Source organism: Xiphophorus maculatus, chromosome 4 (assembly GCF_002775205.1).
Source record: "Xiphophorus maculatus strain JP 163 A chromosome 4, X_maculatus-5.0-male, whole genome shotgun sequence".
Classification (NCBI taxonomy): domain Eukaryota; kingdom Metazoa; phylum Chordata; class Actinopteri; order Cyprinodontiformes; family Poeciliidae; genus Xiphophorus; species Xiphophorus maculatus.
In genome coordinates this window covers 21,470,032-21,489,050 of record NC_036446.1, presented here as the reverse complement: position 1 = coordinate 21,489,050, position 19,019 = coordinate 21,470,032, and the positions used below count along the sequence as shown (strand labels likewise).

Sequence of the window (19,019 nt, the reverse complement as noted above, 5' to 3'; positions counted from 1 at the left end):
AATGGCAGGAGTAGTTGGAAATATTACAGATCAGAGAGTAGCAGGAGAAAGGAGTTTAAACTAGGATATACCTTGGTCTACAATGACAGTATGATTCTCTAAATTTACACTGATGACCAAATCAATGCCATCTAGAGTGAGTCAGTAGCTGTATAGTTTTTTTTTAATTTTTTAATAACTATTTGTTGAAAAAAATAAATTCACATTATCAGCTCCAAGGCAATTAAGGAGTTGCCAGCCTCCTCTGCATTTAAGAGGTTATAAGATGTAACCACACTGAGAAAAATTTGACCAATGGTTACTTAAAAAAATTGTGGCAACAAAGTGACACATAATATAATTGAATAGATTTTAGGTTATACAATTTTGATTAAAAAGTATTGAATATGTTAACTTAACTTAACTTAAAAAAATTAAGTACATCTTAATAAAAGCAACAGCTGAAATTAACTTATATTTATTAATTAAATGGGTGAAATTGATTTAGATTTACTAAACATCAGCATAAAAATTATTTGGATTTAGTAAATAATATAAATGATATCAACTCATATTGTAGCACATTATTGCTTAATTCAACACATTAACACTGTTGTTCTTATTTATCTGTAGCTAAAATAATTGATAAATTTTAAGTTTTTATTTGTATCATAGGACTTTAAATCTATTCAATAATATTGAATGTCACTTTGTTGCCATAATTTTTCTGTGTCTAATTTACCCAATATCCTGACCAAACTTGAGTGGCATCAAAAAACAACAAATTACAATGCATAAAACAGCAGCAGCATTTATTTGTGCAACTTTATAAAACGTGTTTATCCAGCACCCAACAAATGCAAAATTCCAAAATACAACAATAAAACAGAGAAGGGGCAATATATATCAGTATCAAGTCAAAAACATAGTGCCACTCTGCTCAAAGTATAGTTAACATGATTTTTTAGAACCATCACATCAACAACAACCAACTTGGACCAGTTAAGCTTGCTTCAACAATTTATCAATCACATAAGAGTTCACTTTATGTTTAAGAGGCATGCAGAGCACAAAACAAGTATGCACATAAAACTTACCTGGGGAAAACACATGACAAGATGTGAGAGATGTGCGAGACCTTTGAGGCATAAAAACTTCCATTTTCTTTTTTTGTATGTTTATGCTACATCTTGTCACTGTGTTGGGGCCCTTGGCTCTGTGACACTTACTTTCCTTTTCGAAAAATAAGTTGAAAGACAGAACTGAACAAAAACATATTATATAAAGTGCAAGTGAAACACAACAAAGTTTTGCAGTCTGCAGATCATCACCCTTCAGTGGTGAAGCCTGCATGGACTCTCCAAAAAGGCAATAGTGGATGCTCTATGCTGTATAAAAGGGACAAGGGTTCATGTGACAGACCTGAACAGATCCAAAGCCATACAACAGGCCGCACTACCACATATGAGAACAAGGGGTCAGTCCTTAGAAAGGGTGGTTAACTGTAATGTACTGCAAGAAAAAATACACATGCAGAAATCCACTGAACTGAAAATTACCCTAATTTTAACTAACTTCACAGAGCATTTCACAAAGTTTTGCGTGTTGGTTTTCACAGTGACTTGTCTATTCCCTTTTGTTTAGCAAGGGTCCGTTTTCTTAAGCCAGTAGTTTATTCCTGAGGCTGTTCACTTTTGGGGAGAGCTTTGAACAATCCAGCCCGAGGAGAAGTTTCTGAAACACTTCAAACGTGTATCTGAGCTCCTTTGGATAAGCAAGATTCACAGCATACGCCAACCCAACAAGCAGGGAGCAAGCCCTTGGAAAGTCACCCAGAGCAGTTAGAATTTTCACGCCGTCCACCATGATACCGATGTCTGGATCCTCTGACATGTTAGCTTTGACGTTGTAGATCTTCAGGCTTTGAACAGCAAGGTCCTGTGACACACTGTCTTCATCAGCATCCTGTAATAGCAAGAACATTGTGCATATCAGACAGTACAGCCAAAGGAGAAGGTTCCATTTCCCAAATTGCTTACAACTGTTTGGACAAGAAAATCTGGAGTTTGTCAGCCGTTGCTTGTAATGCACTCTATTTATGTCAGTGTTTTAGACAAATCTGAGATAACACTAAAAAAAAAATGCACATAATTTAAAAATGAAAAAAAAAAACACAAATATAAATCAATCATAATAATATATTATATTATTATAATATAATCAATTATACAATGATGAGCTGAACAGTTACAAATATTTCTAAATGAAGTTTCTGAAATTAAATCAATCCATTACACTATTATTTCTTCCTGGCACTGTCTTGATGAATATCTTATTCTGCATTGCCTCAGACTTTCTGTAAAAATGTCTTTGTATTCACAAAGCAGCGTCTTGGCCATCATTTCTTAGCTCGCTTTTAGGGACAAATTGCAAAGACTTAAAAAAAATCAAGTTATGGTAAGGTGAAGCATTCTTAGGAAAAAAAATTACATAAATTACTGACAAGTTTTAAATTATGCCAGTTAGTGAAATCAAATTGAGATAGCATTCTGCACTAGCACTTAAAAATTCCTTAATGGAAAATAAAAATTTAAACAAACTTAACAGAGGACAATGATATAGCTTGCCAAGAACCACTGGGAGAAATACAGTTATGACTATTTTGTGATTGGACTTTCCAACAAATACCAAGTAAAAGAGATGAGAGAAATCACCTACTTTATATTTTAACATCTACTTCAACTTACATCGTACTCTTTTAAGAGTTGATCTGTAGATTCCCCAAGGTACAGCATCAAACATCGAATGATAACATCTCTGGTCATGTTGATGTCAGGATTGCTTGGAGTCTGAAACGAAAAAAATAAACACCAGGTGGTTTATATTACTGTTAATAAGCTCAAGGATCCTTCCTGTGCCGTCTTGGGGACCAGTGTAATAAAACACTACTGAAACAAATTCTCATGCGATTATTTCATATTCCATTTATAAAGAGAATCACAGGCTAACCTCCAGTAAATTTAAGCAATGATATTCCAGAAGTTTAAACACAAAATTTTGAGAATAAAATATTAGCAACCATAATGCTCAATGAATGATACCTTGAGTAGGACAGCCTGCAATCTCAACCCCATGTTTCCGCCCTTGGAGTGGAAGAGGTTCAGAAGTCGAGGAGTATATTCATCCAGTTTGGACATGAACTTTGATTCAAGATGCACCATTGTGATTCTGTGAAACTCATCCTGGATCTGAAAGACAAATCATGAAACCAGTTTTAAAGCCTCAAATATTACAAACATACATACTGTTCTTACGACATTTTTCAAAAGCAAGAAGATGGATCAAATTTGATCTATAAAATAGATGACAGTAATGTAACACATTTTGTATCAAATAGCTAAATGCAGAATCACAAATGCAATCCTTCACATTGACTAGGAATATTTCTGATTAGCATGCACTTATAACTCACGTGAGATGTCTCAAATAGAGCGGGCCATCTGGCTTTGATGTCCTCTATACTGGGTGATTGGCTTAAAAAAAACATCCCTTACACATCCCTGCAAGAATCGCGCCATAATCATCTTAATTTTTTCAATGAAAATAAGAAAACAATCATACAAAATTATATTTCCCTCAGAAATTGCTAATCATTTTGCAACTGTAATGTCACTGAAAAGATCATCACAATTAAGTATTTTTTTCAAAATCATCCAGCTCTATAATATACCAACTATGGATGAATACCTCATCCAATCCCATTTCAAAAAATGAACTATCGTTTTAAGATGTTAGACAAAAATATGAAACAGATTTTAAGGTAATATGCACATCAACAAATGCCAAACAATAAATATTAAAATCAAAGATGCCCAAAACGGACTAAGGAAACATTTCTCTCACTCTCTCTGTGGCAGATCAGAGTCAGTACGAAGCTCTACGTACTGATTTCAACCCAACATTCACAGACGCATCTCACTGTAACTGTTTATCTGTCAGTGTGAGCTGCAACCACAGTTTGAAAGCATAACGTTTTTCCGAGAAAACAGGAAAAAACGAGGAAGCCGTTTGTGCCATCTGAATGTAACTAACGTAACGTTAATGGAGAGCCTCAGTGAGAGCCGGTGTTATGCCCAAAAATGCATGCCTGCCGAGAATTGCATCCCCTGTCGCGGGAGCGCGCATCTTTCTAAACTCTCGCATTTTAATGAGGAAACGGACTGAAATATGACCGAAGACGAAACTTTTAAAGATATTCGTAACAATATCACGTTTCTTAAACATGTCAGCCTTAAAACGATGGGTTTTATATCGCAGATTAATTGAAATAAATACGGTTTTTACACATTTATTGAGACAAATGAGTCGAACGTTTTTCAGTCCGTGTCTGAAGAAAATGCTCTCCGCATTTGGTTTGAAATTTCCCGATTTTTCTTTTAACATCATATTAGCTTAAAGTATTACAAAACAGAGGCCCATTATGTAGAACATTTTATATCATGCTTAACTGTCTAGCATATTAATGTAGAGGGGATGCATTTTAATGACTGAGCCTGCCAATATTTGTATCCCCTGTCTATTGTTGATATGAAACGTAAAGCAGTTGCACAGAGAATAAGTGTCATTACGTAGAAAAGGTGAAGTCCCTCTTAACTCTTTATTTTTTCAAGTTAGCAGAGGGATGCATTTTCTGGCATAGCAAATTATTACCTTGCCAATATATGTAGGCCTTATATATTTTCCACAAATATAATTCTACTGATACAAAATGTATACCAGCAGTTCATAAAACAAGTGTGATTGTATAGAAAAAGTAATTTCACTCTTGACTCTTTATTTCTCCATGTAAGCAGGGGATGCATGTACAGCAAAGCCTATTATTAGCCTGCCAAAATATGCATGGCCTCTCCATGTTCTTCAAATATTATCCTATCGATATAAAACCCATACCAGTAATTCATAGAACATCTCTGATTATGTAGAAAAGGTGAAATCCCTCTTTAATTCTTTATTTATCCAAGTTAGCAGGGGATGCATTTTTTGGCAATATGGATGTCGAGCCTGCCAAAATATGCATGCCCTATCTATTTTTCTCAAATTTTATCCTATTGCTATGAAACTTATACCAGCAGTTCATACAACTACTCTGATTATGTAGAAAAAGTTATTTCACTATAAACTCTTTATTTATCCAAGTTAGCAGGGGATGCATTTTTTGGCAATATGGATGTCGAGCCTGCCAAAATATGCATGCCCTACCTATTTTCCTCAAATGTTATCCTATTGCTATGAAATTCATACCAGCTGTTCATACAACTACTCTGATTATGTAGAAAAAGTTATTTCACTCTAAACTCTTTATTTATCCAAGTTAGCAGGGGATGCATTTTTTGGCAATATGGATGTCGAGCCTGCCAAAATATGCATGCCCTACCTATTTTCCTCAAATGTTATCCTATTGCTATGAAATTCATACCAGCTGTTCATACAACTACTCTGATTATGTAGAAAAAGTTATTTCACTCTAAACTCTTTATTTATCCAAGTTAGCAGGGGATGCATTTTTTGGCAATATGGATGTCGAGCCTGCCAAAATATGCATGCCCTACCTATTTTCCTCAAATTTTATCCTATTGATTTAAAACTTATATCAGCAGTTCATAGAACAAGTGTGATTTTGTAGAAAAAGTTATTTCACTGTAAACTCTTTATTTCTCCATTTTAGCAGGGGATGCATTTTACGGCAGAGCCTATTATTAGCCTGCCAAAATATGCATGCCCCCTCTATTTTTCTCAAATATAATCCTATTGATATGAAACTTATACCAGCAGTTCATAGAACAAGTGTGATTATGTAGAAAAAGTTATTCCACTCTTAACTCTTTATTTCTCCATTTTAGAAGGGGATGCATTTTACGGCAGAGCCTATTATTAGCCTGCCAAAATATGCATGCCCCCTCTATTTTTCTCAAATATAATCCTATTGATATGAAACTTATACCAGCAGTTCATAGAACAAGTGTGATTATGTAGAAAAAGTTATTCCACTCTTAACTCTTTATTTCTCTATTTTAGCAGGGGATGCATTTTACGGCAGAGCCTATTATTAGCCTGCCAAAATATGCATGCCCCCTCTATTTTTCTCAAATATAATCCTACTGATATGAAACGTATACCAGTAGGTCATAGAACATGTGTGATTATGTAGAAAAAGCTATTTCACTCTAAACTCTTTATTTCTCCATTTTAGCAGGGGATGCATTTTACGGCAGAGCCTATTATTAGCCTGCCAAAATATGCATGTCCCCTCTATTTTTCCTCAAATGTTATCCTATTGATATGAAACTCATACCAGTAGCTAAGAGGATAAGTGTAATTATGTAGAAAAGGTAAAATCCCTCTTGACTCTTTATTTTTTCAAGCTAGGAGGGGGATGCATTTCTTGGCAATATCGAATTTGAGCCTGCCGATATTTGCATGCCATACCTATTTTCCCCAAATATCATCCTATTGATATAAAACTCATACCAGCAGTTAAGGGAACAAATGTGATTATGTAGAAAATGTTATTTCTTTATTATCGCTATTGCAAGGATACTGAAGGAAATAAATCTGACAATGCATCTTTGCTAAATGTAAAGCATGCACAAACCATTCTTATTTTGGTTTAACATAAAAATTAAATCACTTTGTTTTCATTAATTTCAACAAAAGAATATTCATAACAAAAATCTTTGGAAAACCAATTAAGTCAACAAAAATTATGTCACATGTTTAAACTGAAAATCCACTGAACTGCAGTCATTAAAGATTTAGATTGGTACAAACATAAAATCTATAAACACATTGCACAGCAGTAGTCTGTTTCGGTTTGTGGGACCTTAATGCAGCCTTGGTGGTACCACCAGTTGCATCTGTCACATGTGATCTGTAAATAAATAATACAAAATGGTCAAATAACAACATAAAGAATGTTTTCTTTTAGCTCCTTATCTGTTTACTGAAGGTGATTTTGGGTTTTGTCAACATAAAGCTTCTTCTTAATTATCAATATATGATTGGTAGAACTTTATTTGAGGAGATGACAGCATGTTCCTGACATGTATGGAGATAAAAAAATTCTAGGACCACAAGCAACTGTGTTTAATGTTTTACGACTGTACTTAAAAAAAAAAAAAACTTAAGCTACTTCCCACTTACCTGCCTTGGGTGTTTATTTATTTTATTATGATTTATTTTTGTATATCTACATACTTTGCAACTATTTTAAGGATGGTATATGGTTTGCTTGAATTGATTTTTCACTGCATTACATTGTTGTCTTACCCACATGTGATCTTCTGTGTCCTCACTGTCACAGTGTCTGCAGAGTCTGTAGAGTCTCCACTGACTCTACAGAAAAACAAACCGCATCTTTAAATCAATGTTATAAAACAATCTTAATGGTATTTTTTGCGTTTTTTTTTTTTCTTTTAAATAATTCCATTTGTTAGTGTTCTTTTGAAAGTGGAACAATAATCCTCTGTGTAGATCTCAGTTGTCTAATCATCCCTTTTTGATAATGTCTGGTCTCATAAACAAATACAAGTAATAGAAACTGTACATCATATTGGCATATTGTCTGTCTATTTATGAATTGAAACACACATGTATTTAAGGTATTTCTGGGATTTATGGTAAAAGAAAGCATCACTTAGTGTTTACTTTTTTATAATTTTCTCCAACTTAAGCCACTGAAGGTATAAAAATGGCATTCAGAAAATTTTAATATGTCTACATATATATGTGTGTACATCTTGTGAAATTTGTCATTTTGTAAATGTTAATTTTATGAAAACACAGTAATGAATATAATGGTTCACATAATACATCTCATTCCAGTTTTGTACTTTCACAAACTGCAAGTCCTTTTTGTTTATTAAGTTACATTAAAGCTACTCAAGAAAAGTGTACGTAATTGTATCCTAGAACAATTTTAAGTTTGTTGATTATGTTTTTTGCCTCAACAGTTATTGGGCTGTGTTATGTGTAATTTATTTATTAGAGATCAAGGCCAGGTGTATTGAAATGTTCTTCACTAATTGAATTTGACATAAACACTGACCTGATTGTACTTCACACATCTGCAAAGTTCAATATTTTAATATTTCTAATTAGATAAAATAGCTGACCTAACACAATTTTTTTGTGCGTGCATGATTTTACACACAACATAGTATCCCACCCACATAGGAACTGAATAAAAAACATGTCAAAAGACACCTGATTCTGAGAGAAGTGTGGAAGAAATGTTGAGTCGCATGGTATTAACAGCTTCTGCTGTTGATGGAAAGTTCTGGTCCTTGTTTTCCAGTATGCACTCTGCAAACCGTAAAGGCAAATATATTTTTTTGAAAAAAGAAAGAAGAGTAACAGCGGACTCATTACAAAGACAAAATATTTGTCAAAGTATTAGATTGTCATATAGAGGTCATGACATTTATGAATAATTAGACATTTTTGCTATACTTATTTCAGACTCTTTCCATTGTCATTAAAATAAATCAACCATGTAATAAAGCAATATAATTCATAAACTACATTATATTTCAGGCAGAAATGCACAGTTTAAGTTGTTAAGCCAAAGCTGTTCATCATCTTAAAAGTTCTACTCCTACAAAATAGCATTAGATTAATGGCAATGTGATTATTAGAAAACCACTTTCATATTAATCTTTTTTTCACAACATCAAAAACGTAAACAAGCATGTATACCAATATATTGATATATAATTCTATCTATCTTCAGACATAGATAGATATACATGTATGTGGAAAGAGACAGAACAGTACACATAAAGGTTATATAAATTGATTTGTAAACAGGCAATGTTCTACATTACATAAGAAATATAAGTAATCATAGTCAAGTATATACAGTACAGACCAAAAGTTTGGACACACAGTTGTGTCCAAACTTTTGGTCTGTACTGTATATATATATATATATATATATATATATATATATATATATATATATATATATATATATATATATATATATATACTGTATATAAAAACATAAAACCACGGCTGCCCAAATCACGGCAGAATTAAATGTGCACCTCAACTCCCCTGTTTCCACCAAAACTGTCCGTCGGGAGCACCACAGGGTCAATATACACGGCCGGGCTGCTATAGCCAAACCTTTGGTCACTCGTGCCAATGCCAAACGTCGGTTTCAATGGTGCGAGAAACGCAAATTTTGGGCTGTGGACAATATGAAACATGTATTGTTCTCTGATGAGTCCACCTTTACTGTTTTCCCCACATCCGGGAGAGTTACAGTGTGGAGAAGCCCCAAAGAAGAGTACCACCCAGACTGTTGCATGCCCAGAGTGAAGCATGGGGGTGGCTCAGTGATGGTTTGGGCTGCCATATCATGGCATTCCCTTGGCTCCATACTTGTGCTAGATGGGCGCGTCACTGCCAAGGACTACCGAACCATTCTGGAGGACCATGTGCATCCATGTATATATACATATATATATATATATATTTAAACAGCACTTACTTTAAGGGCAAACACACCACATGAAACCACACCTTCCTGGATGGCATGTTATACTGTTTCACATTTCCACATTGACACTTTCATCCCTTTGCTTCTCATAAATGTCCTTGTTGAGAGGATAAAATGTTAAATTAACATTCTAGTTATCCAATTATGACATTTTTTATTATAATAAACAATAATTGTTCTTGTTTTTCTCACCTTGTTACTTCCAAGCACCTCTTCACATCTTTTTGGGACTCTCCAAGTGAGTTAAGGAAACCTTTTGTTATGAATATTCTTTTGTTGAAATTAATGAAAACAAAGTGATTTAATTTTTATGTTAAACCAAAATAAGAATGGTTTGTGCATGCTTTACATTTAGCAAAGATGCATTGTCAGATTTATTTCCTTCAGTATCCTTGCAATAGCGATAATAAAGAAATAACATTTTCTACATAATCACATTTGTTCCCTTAACTGCTGGTATGAGTTTTATATCAATAGGATGATATTTGGGGAAAATAGGTATGGCATGCAAATATCGGCAGGCTCAAATTCGATATTGCCAAAAAATGCATCCCCCTCCTAGCTTGAAAAAATAAAGAGTCAAGAGGGATTTTACCTTTTCTACATAATTACACTTATCCTCTTAGCTACTGGTATGAGTTTCATATCAATAGGATTACATTTGAGGAAAAATAGAGGGGACATGCATATTTTGGCAGGCTAATAATAGGCTCTGCCGTAAAATGCATCCCCTGCTAAAATGGAGAAATAAAGAGTTTAGAGTGAAATAGCTTTTTCTACATAATCACACATGTTCTATGACCTACTGGTATACGTTTCATATCAGTAGGATAATATTTGAGAAAAATAGAGGGGGCATGCATATTTTGGCAGGCTAATAATAGGCTCTGCCAAAAAATGCATCCCCTGCTAACTTGGATAAATAAAGAGTTTAGAGTGAAATAGCTTTTTCTACATAATCACACTTGTTCTATGAACTACTGGTATAAGTTTCATATCAATAGGATTATATTTGAGAAAAATAGAGGGGGCATGCATATTTTGGCAGGCTAATAATAGGCTTTGCCGTAAAATGCATCCCCTGCTAAAATGGAGAAATAAAGAGTTTAGAGTGAAATAGCTTTTTCTACAAAATCACACTTGTTCTATGAACTGCTGATATAAGTTTTAAATCAATAGGATAAAATTTGAGGAAAATAGGTAGGGCATGCATATTTTGGCAGGCTCGACATCCATATTGCCAAAAAATGCATCCCCTGCTAACTTGGATAAATAAAGAGTTTAGAGTGAAATAACTTTTTCTACATAATCAGAGTAGTTGTATGAACAGCTGGTATGAATTTTATAGCAATAGGATAACATTTGAGGAAAATAGGTAGGGCATGCATATTTTGGCAGGCTAATAATAGGCTTTGCTGTAAAATGCATCCCCTTCTAAAATGGAGAAATAAAGTGTTAAAAGTGGAATAACTTTTTCTACATAATCACACATGTTCTATGAGCTACTGGTATAAGTTTCATATCAATAGGATTATATTTGAGAAAAATAGATAGGGCATGCATATTTTGGCAGGCTCGACATCCATATTGCCAAAAAATGCATCCCCTGCTAACTTGGATAAATAAAGAGTTTAGAGTGAAATAACTTTTTCTACATAATCAGAGTAGTTGTATGAGCTACTGGTATAAGTTTCATATCAATAGGATTATATTTGAGAAAAATAGATAGGGCATGCATATTTTGGCAGGCTCGACATCCATATTGCCAAAAAATGCATCCCCTCCTAACTTGGATAAATAAAGAATTAAAGAGGGATTTCACCTTTTCTACATAATCAGAGATGTTCTATGAATTACTGGTATGGGTTTTATATCGATAGGATAATATTTGAAGAACATGGAGAGGCCATGCATATTTTGGCAGGCTAATAATAGGCTTTGCTGTACATGCATCCCCTGCTTACATGGAGAAATAAAGAGTCAAGAGTGAAATTACTTTTTCTATACAATCACACTTGTTTTATGAACTGCTGGTATACATTTTGTATCAGTAGAATTATATTTGTGGAAAATATATAAGGCCTACACATATTGGCAAGGTAATAATTTGCTATGCCAGAAAATGCATCCCTCTGCTAACTTGAAAAAATGAAGAGTTAAGAGGGACTTCACCTTTTCTACGTAATGACACTTATTCTCTGTGCAACTGCTTTACGTTTCATATCAACAATAGACAGGGGATACAAATATTGGCAGGCTCAGTCATTAAAATGCATCCCCTCTACATTAATATGCTAGACAGTTAAGCATGATACAAAATGTTCTACATAATGGGCCTCTGTTTTGTAATACTTTAAGCTAATATGATGTTAAAAGAAAAATCGGGAAATTTCAAACCAAATGCGCAGAGCATTTTCTTCAGACACGGACTGAAAAACGTTCGACTCATTTGTCTCAATAAATGTGTAAAAACCGTATTTATTTCAATTAATCTGCGATATAAAACCCATCGTTTTAAGGCTGACATGTTTAAGAAACGTGATATTGTTACGAATATCTTTAAAAGTTTCGTCTTCGGTCCGTTTCCTCATTAAAATGCGAGTGTTTAGAAAGATGCGCGCTCCCGCGACAGGGGATGCAATTCTCGGCAGGCATGCATTTTTGGGCATAACACCGGTGAACTTGGGTTTAGCAAAACACCAGCCATTGTGCTCAAAACACAATAACAGACGTTCGATGAAAATAACGCCAAATTAAAAGAAGAAAGAAGAAACAGCGCGCTTTGTCTCAAAATGTAACTATGCAAAACGGCTTCCGAAATGTGTAACGTTATAAAAACTGATTAGAAATCTGCTTTTAACATGCTACTTGAGTAAAAATGTTACTGGAGTACATTTTAATTGTAAAAACTAAATGCAGTAACTTTAAACGATTAGCCTTCTCACCGTTGAAAACAACGTCTGTTCCTCCATTATGGTGCCAAACATGCTAGCTAGCTTGTTAAGGTGGGGGAGGGGGAGCTTGGGCTGAGGCCAAAAAACTCAATTAAATAAAAGAGTAGCTTGTATTCTACGGCCACTATATAACGGTATGACGTTAGTCACATTAAATTGTGACATTGAGACTACTTTTTCAATCATTGCAATGCATTTAGTCAAATCAAAGACGACGTAGACTGACTTCGAATCCTTCACACTATAACTTAATTGACTTGCTGTACAGTAAAGTTGCCATGTTTGGTAATTTGCAGTAACCTAAGACAATGCTTAACTGCTACAGACACTTGAATTGTTTAACTAAGAGCAATTAAAACATGTCTTACCTTTAAGCAAACGGTAGTCCATGAAATGCCAAGCAGACTCGATGTTCCTGTGATGAAAATGCCTTGGGCGGAAAAATCAAGGCCTCCCAAATGAGTAAAATTTATCAATTTTCTGCACTTTTGACTTTACCAATGAAAATAAATAAATTCTACTTATTGTTTTTCTGCTGATTTTATTTAAATAAAAACAGAGTAAAATGCAATTAAAAAAATATTCAAATTTGGTTAATTCAGCTCAGTGAGATTCCAAACTGCACACAGTCTTTTTTATTATGTATAGTTTGCTCTTATTTATTTAGTAAATATTAATTAACCCTGATCACAGTTTTTTCAGTGCACTAGTTATGTGAACTGAAACTTTTTTTTTCCAACTGAAAGTGTTAATTCAGCACAATATTATCACTTCTTTAAACATAGTTATGCGATGGTATTTCCTTTTAAGCACAACTGCATTCCAGCATAATGATGTGATGCTGGTTGGAATCCATACAACTGTTTTCCTTGAGGCAAGATATTGACTTTGGTACTTTTGCCTCCATATCTTTTCCAAGTGTCACGAACATGCAGGCAAGATGCGTCCTGAATTAATACCTAATCACGCCCTGGCCTCCTGCAAGCCTGAACACAGGCAGGAATGTGTCCTCTGATGAACAGACGCACCCCTAGCAGCTATTCCATAAGTCCTTTTACCTGATAAGTCATCTCCAAAAATAAATCCAACCTGGAGGAAATCTCCAATCACCAAAAGCAAGATTGACAAAAAGATTCATGTGGAAGAGTGACACTTTCTTCTCAACTGAAGAGTGCTCCAATGCCTTGGGGCTGTTGCTGCAAATCCCCCGTTATCCTCACTAACCCAGATCGGATAACAGCCAGTAGGACTTATCCAGAAGATCTTGAAAATCAGGAATTTGAATTCAAGCAGAGGAGAACAAGATCCAACACAGAACATTAAAACTTCTACACACTTCTGTCAAAATGCCGGCTGTTTGTGGTGTAATAAAACACAAGAACATGAGGAATAATTAACTTTAATGTGATGTAGATTGTGTAAAGTTCAGTTGAAAAACAAGCAGATATGTTTGAGGGGAATGTTTAAAAAAATATTAAAACTACAATAACCTGATTAAACTAAATATTTATTGGTCTACATTATGTATTAATTTTGCATTCTGTCTTTCTGTGAACACATCTGTCATCAGCTATAGAGAATCTGATAAACCATAATTAAAGTCTATCTGTCAGGATTTTTTCACATTTGCTCCATTTCATTCTTTAGTTTACAAAGAGATTACAAATATCCAAAGGGCCTCATGGTGCAAAGGTATAAGCCAGGAGAAGGTTACAAAAAATAATCTAGAGAAATATGTATATATTGGGTTATAATTAAGATGGTCATCAATACCTGGAGAAAATGTGGAACAACAAGGACTGTAATAAAACTGGATCTTTCTAAATAACTAATAAAAAGACAATACAGAATCTGGTCAGATGCCTGAAAAGACCTTTACAGTAACACTGAAGGAGTTGCAACAATTTCAAACTTATGCTGGTCAGATCCACATGTGACAACTCTCTTTTTATCCTCCATATGTCTGAACAGAGGTAAGACAGAAGTCTTTTGTTGAAAAATGTGGCATGGCCTGAGAAAACTAAATTAAATGTTGTAACTCGTATTAGACAATTTTCTTTAATGACTCAGATGCTGATGACTGTGGGCAGAAAGGATCTATGTATTACAGTGAATCTGAAGAACCCTCAGACTGAAGACACCATTGCTGTATAACAGTTTTATGGAGATAATTTTCAGGGTTTTTACATTTTTATGATTTTGTGAATAATTCCTCTTTGCATCATCAACTCCAGAGGTTCCACAGAAATCCCCAGAATAAAACCAGCCTTCTTTATCAGGTTGCTGTTTTAGTCCCCGGCTCTGATGCTGCTACCCAACAGATGATGGAGAAGAAAGTGCAATCTCTACAACTGAATATATGCAGCATATTGCTGCAAGACTTTAAGGACTTAAACTTGCTCAGTAATGAAAGTTTGCTATGTTCCTTCTTGTAGACGCTTCACTGTTGAATCTCCAGTCCAGTCTGTTGTCCAGATGAACACCGAGGTATTTATATTCCTCAACCACCTCCATTTCTCCTCCCATGATGGAAATAGGGTCTGATCTAACCCTGTTTCTCCTGAAATCAAAACTCATTTCATTTGTTTTATTTACATTCAAGAGGAGATCCACCAGATCTCTTTACTCAGCTTCTTGTCCATCTCTGATACAAGATAAGATAAGATAAATCTTTATTGTCATTGTCACAAGGACAACGAAATTCAAAGGGTGCCATCAGTTGGTGCACATGCCCAAAAACAAAAAATAACTGTCTCACAATTCACACACAACGCAAGAATCAACAAACAACTGGCAAAAAAAAAGTAAGAATAGCCACATTCTCACATACATCATCTCTGACACAACCAGAACCTGCAGTTAGAGGTGGCAGCATACCTCAAGACTGAATGCTAAAATAGAACAAAAAGGTGTTTTAAGAAAGTATATAGAGATATGCACACTTAAATAACCATGCTGTTGCATCTTTTTATCTCTAGTCAGATTGGGCTGCCTAGTTTAGCTGAAATGTATTTGGTATATTTATAAATGATGCTCTGCTCTTTGGTAAAATCAGTTTCCAGTCAATCTAAATATATAGAAAGAATAATAAAGAATAATGAGAAGAAATAATAAAGAACTGTATTCAGCAGAAGCAGACAAAAAGAGAAGTTGTCTAGTTTAGGGAAATGATTTGGCAATACTGTTTTGAAATTAATTGCTTAAACTGAACTTGAGAAAGGTGGCTGAATGTAGACTCTGTTTCCTTTTGTTAAAATCTACAAGTTGTTTCTTCTGATGTATCTATACAGACATGGAGGATGGATAAATATATTTTCACTTTTCTGTTAGCGTGAAAAAGACATTAACAACTTTTGACTGATGTAGAATATGATTGTGAGAGGAATTTATCCATTAGTTAAAAATATTCTCACTCAAAAAGGAAAAAAATCTAATTTGATCCTTAAGGCTAAAGAATATTAAATATATATTATTGTATATTATATAAAGCATATATAATATGGTGGTGCCTTTCCATGAAATGCCTTGCAAATTTAATAAAAGCCTTTACCCCCCCACCCCACCCTTTTTTTTTTGCATATTATCTAAACTGGGCAAGGAGAACTTTAATCAGAGTGTCATACTTATTTTATTTTTATTTGTAAAAACTATTGTAATAAAAACATTTGCACAATTACAAACTACCTTGTTATAATCTGGAACATAAAGGTCCCAATCAAAAGCACTAAGTTTGTAGTTGGAGTATGGAAAAATTCTGGGGCTATTTAAATCTTTTGTAAGGTAATAGATGTACATGTACATTAAATACCAACAAAAAATTTGCACCAAAACAATCTTTATTAATAGCTTCACAAACACACAATTTCAAAATACATTTTATACATTCCCAAAAACATGTTTCTCTGTCTCATATACACATTGAAAAACACTGACATAAAGTGCTTCACGGTTACATTCCTTAGATTTTATTTACAATGTTCATATTGGGGGAAGCAGGAAAGGTCTAAGCCGGGGAGGACAAGAAATTTTACAAATAAAAACAAAAAATCAACCAAAGCTTCACAGAAAGTCCCGGGCTCAAATGCCCTTTCTTTGTAGACTTCACTCCAGGTTGGCCTCTCACAGTCCAAAAATAGCAATTAGGTTAATCAACCACTCTAAACTGCTCTTGAGTTGTACATTGTTGTCATGTGTAGTTCTGGAGAACCTGTCCAGGGTGGACCCTTTCTCTTGCCCCTTGGCTACTGGAGCCCCTCCTCGGCGTGGATAGAAAATGGATGAATCAGGTTGTCTATAAGTATTATGTCAAAACAGTTCTAAACAGCTGGATCAGATCTGGGAGGTCTTGAGTGACTTCCTTCGTATGGACTCATAGGATTCCTCATTGAAAAGTCTTTCAATTGTTGAGACGAGTGAATTTTTGATGGCACGGCCCAGGCCTCTGGCAGCAAACACGTACAGCACAGGATTAAGAGCACTTTTGATGTACACCAGAAACAGACAGATATATACGGCCTTCTGTGCTGAGTAGTACAAAACAGACTTATCGTCTGCCAGGGCTTGCACGAAGCGACAGACAAAGTAGGGCACCCAGCAGGTGAGAAAGAGGACCATGGTGGAAAAGAGCACATGGTACATCCTGGTCATCTTACGTGCCATTGATGGTGTTGTGCCACTGGGTGTTGAAGGCATGGCTTTGTTAACGGTGACCAAAACGGCCAAGTTACTTGCCACGAATACCATGAGAGGCAATATGAAGCCAGCTATTGTTTCTGTTAGAAACAATCCTAGATTAAAATTTCCGCTCTCCACGCAATGGTATTTGCCGGATACTTTCTTCAATTCAGCAAAGTAGATGTAGGGGACAGAAAAGATGAAGGCCATCAGCCATAGGACTCCACATACCAGAGGAACAGCCCAGGAGGGTCGTTTCAGTCGAGCCCACACAGGCCTGAGGAGACACAAGCAACGTTCCAGAGCCACAGCACAAAGGAGGAAAGCAGAGGCGTACAGCCCAAGACATCGCAGGAACATTATCAGGTGACAGAATTCCTTTCCAAATGGCCAACTGTCCTTGTTAACAATATAGCCAACCATGAGAGGAGTCCGCAGGAGCAAGATAAGATCAGCCACGGCCAAGTTCAGGACATAGACTCTGAAACTGCTGGCAGCACGCGTTTCCTCAGTGCTGCCTCTGCGCACCAGGTGACGCCGACCTCGGAGTCCAAGTGCCCAGACCACCAACCCATTCAGAGATACGCCCACCTAAAGGAACCAAACAGAGTAGGAAGAGATTTAGACTTTCCAATTAAACATAACATGTTACTGCCTGATTTCTCTTCGGCTTTCGTCCATCGAACAGTTTTCATCATAAATACAACAGACTCAGTCAGCCAGGGAGCACCAACGAGTACATTTTGCATTCCTGAAACTCAAAGGAAATAAAAGGTCATAGCTGAAGCATTTTTAGTCGTGCAGTTTCTTTTTCAAAACCATCGCTGCATATTATGGTTTTGTAAATAACTTCAGGTGGAACATTTCTTACCAGAAAAATAAGCAGAGTGACTGTAATTTGGACTCCTCTGGAAGCGTCGTCCTGCAATTGGCTGCTGGAGTTAGCGGAGGCTTGTGTTGTGTTTTTGTCAGCCATGGAGGTGATGTGGAGCTTGAAAAGAAAAACACACCTGTCCTTGATTCTGCAAAGTCACAGAAGGAGAACGATTGCACATATGTTGTCTAAAGTGAAGAAAAAGCTGATGTCCTCAACTCAAACCAGACTGAAACCACCTACTTCCTTTCTGTCATCCTCTTCTGTTTTGAACAAGAACAATTACACTAAGGAACCAACTTAAAGGGCTCAAACAGTATGTGACCCAATAATGCTTTTTTTTCTCCCCACAATGATCTATTATTAATAAACAACTGCACGCAGTAGGTGCAGCCACACAAGCGATTAAGGTGAAAGGAATCTATCAGTAGTACATTTAGCAAGCCTGGGGGTTCTGCGCAAACCTGCATTCAGACCTGTTTGTGTAGCTGCATGCAATGACTCCCGTGTTAATGAACACTTTATCTTACCCGCAGCAAAGTTATGATTATAGCCGAGATTACAAGCTCATAACAGGTTTTTTTCCCTAGAATCCACAGTAACTAAGGTCAATTAAAGACAATTTACAACCTGGGGAATAAAAGCCATCTATTTAATTAAAGAGTCGGTTGCTTACCTTTTCAATGTTCCTCAAGTGTGGAAGAAGTGGAGCAACACCTAGGAGAGGGAGTTCCTGCTTGCTCTTTTGACATCTCTTGCTCACTCTCTCTTTCACTCTCTCTCTTTTGCTCTCTCTTTCCTGTGTGTGATTGCAACATTCATTTCTACTTCCAATCATATCTGCAAAAGAGACAAACAGTTTTAACATTTGCAGCGTAAAAGACATTTGCTCTCAGTTCAAACAATTTTATCAGATGCTTTTGTTGAGCAAACATGCATTTGGGCATAAAATGGCTCAGTGAACAAATGTGTCCAT

At 35.5% G+C, this 19,019-nt stretch overlaps 2 protein-coding genes across 3 annotated transcripts; both read right to left on the bottom strand.

Moving 5' to 3' along the window:
• Positions 1–520: 520 nt before the first annotated feature.
• LOC111608346 lies at positions 521–13,188 on the bottom strand. The gene is made up of 5 exons (XM_023331897.1): positions 12,487–13,188; positions 3,452–3,539; positions 3,081–3,227; positions 2,727–2,828; positions 521–1,944 (listed from the first exon to the last, which is right to left on the bottom strand). The coding sequence occupies exons 2-5, from the start codon at positions 3,524–3,526 to the stop codon at positions 1,639–1,641; spliced, it is 630 nt and encodes a 209-aa protein (XP_023187665.1). The 5' UTR covers positions 3,527–3,539; positions 12,487–13,188; the 3' UTR covers positions 521–1,638.
• A 3,133-nt stretch (positions 13,189–16,321) lies between these two features.
• Positions 16,322–18,808, bottom strand: LOC102218554 (C5a anaphylatoxin chemotactic receptor 1-like). Of its 2 annotated transcripts, none has more exons than XM_023331963.1 (3): positions 18,720–18,808; positions 18,041–18,191; positions 16,322–17,760 (listed from the first exon to the last, which is right to left on the bottom strand). In XM_023331963.1, exons 2-3 carry the CDS (start codon positions 18,143–18,145, stop codon positions 16,825–16,827), a joined length of 1,041 nt encoding a protein of 346 aa, XP_023187731.1. In that variant the 5' UTR covers positions 18,146–18,191; positions 18,720–18,808; the 3' UTR covers positions 16,322–16,824. The 2 variants fall into 2 exon arrangements, with proteins under 2 accessions (XP_023187731.1, XP_014327156.1); XM_014471670.2 differs by having other exon boundaries at positions 18,041–18,160; positions 18,720–18,794.
• Positions 18,809–19,019: the final 211 nt, after the last annotated feature.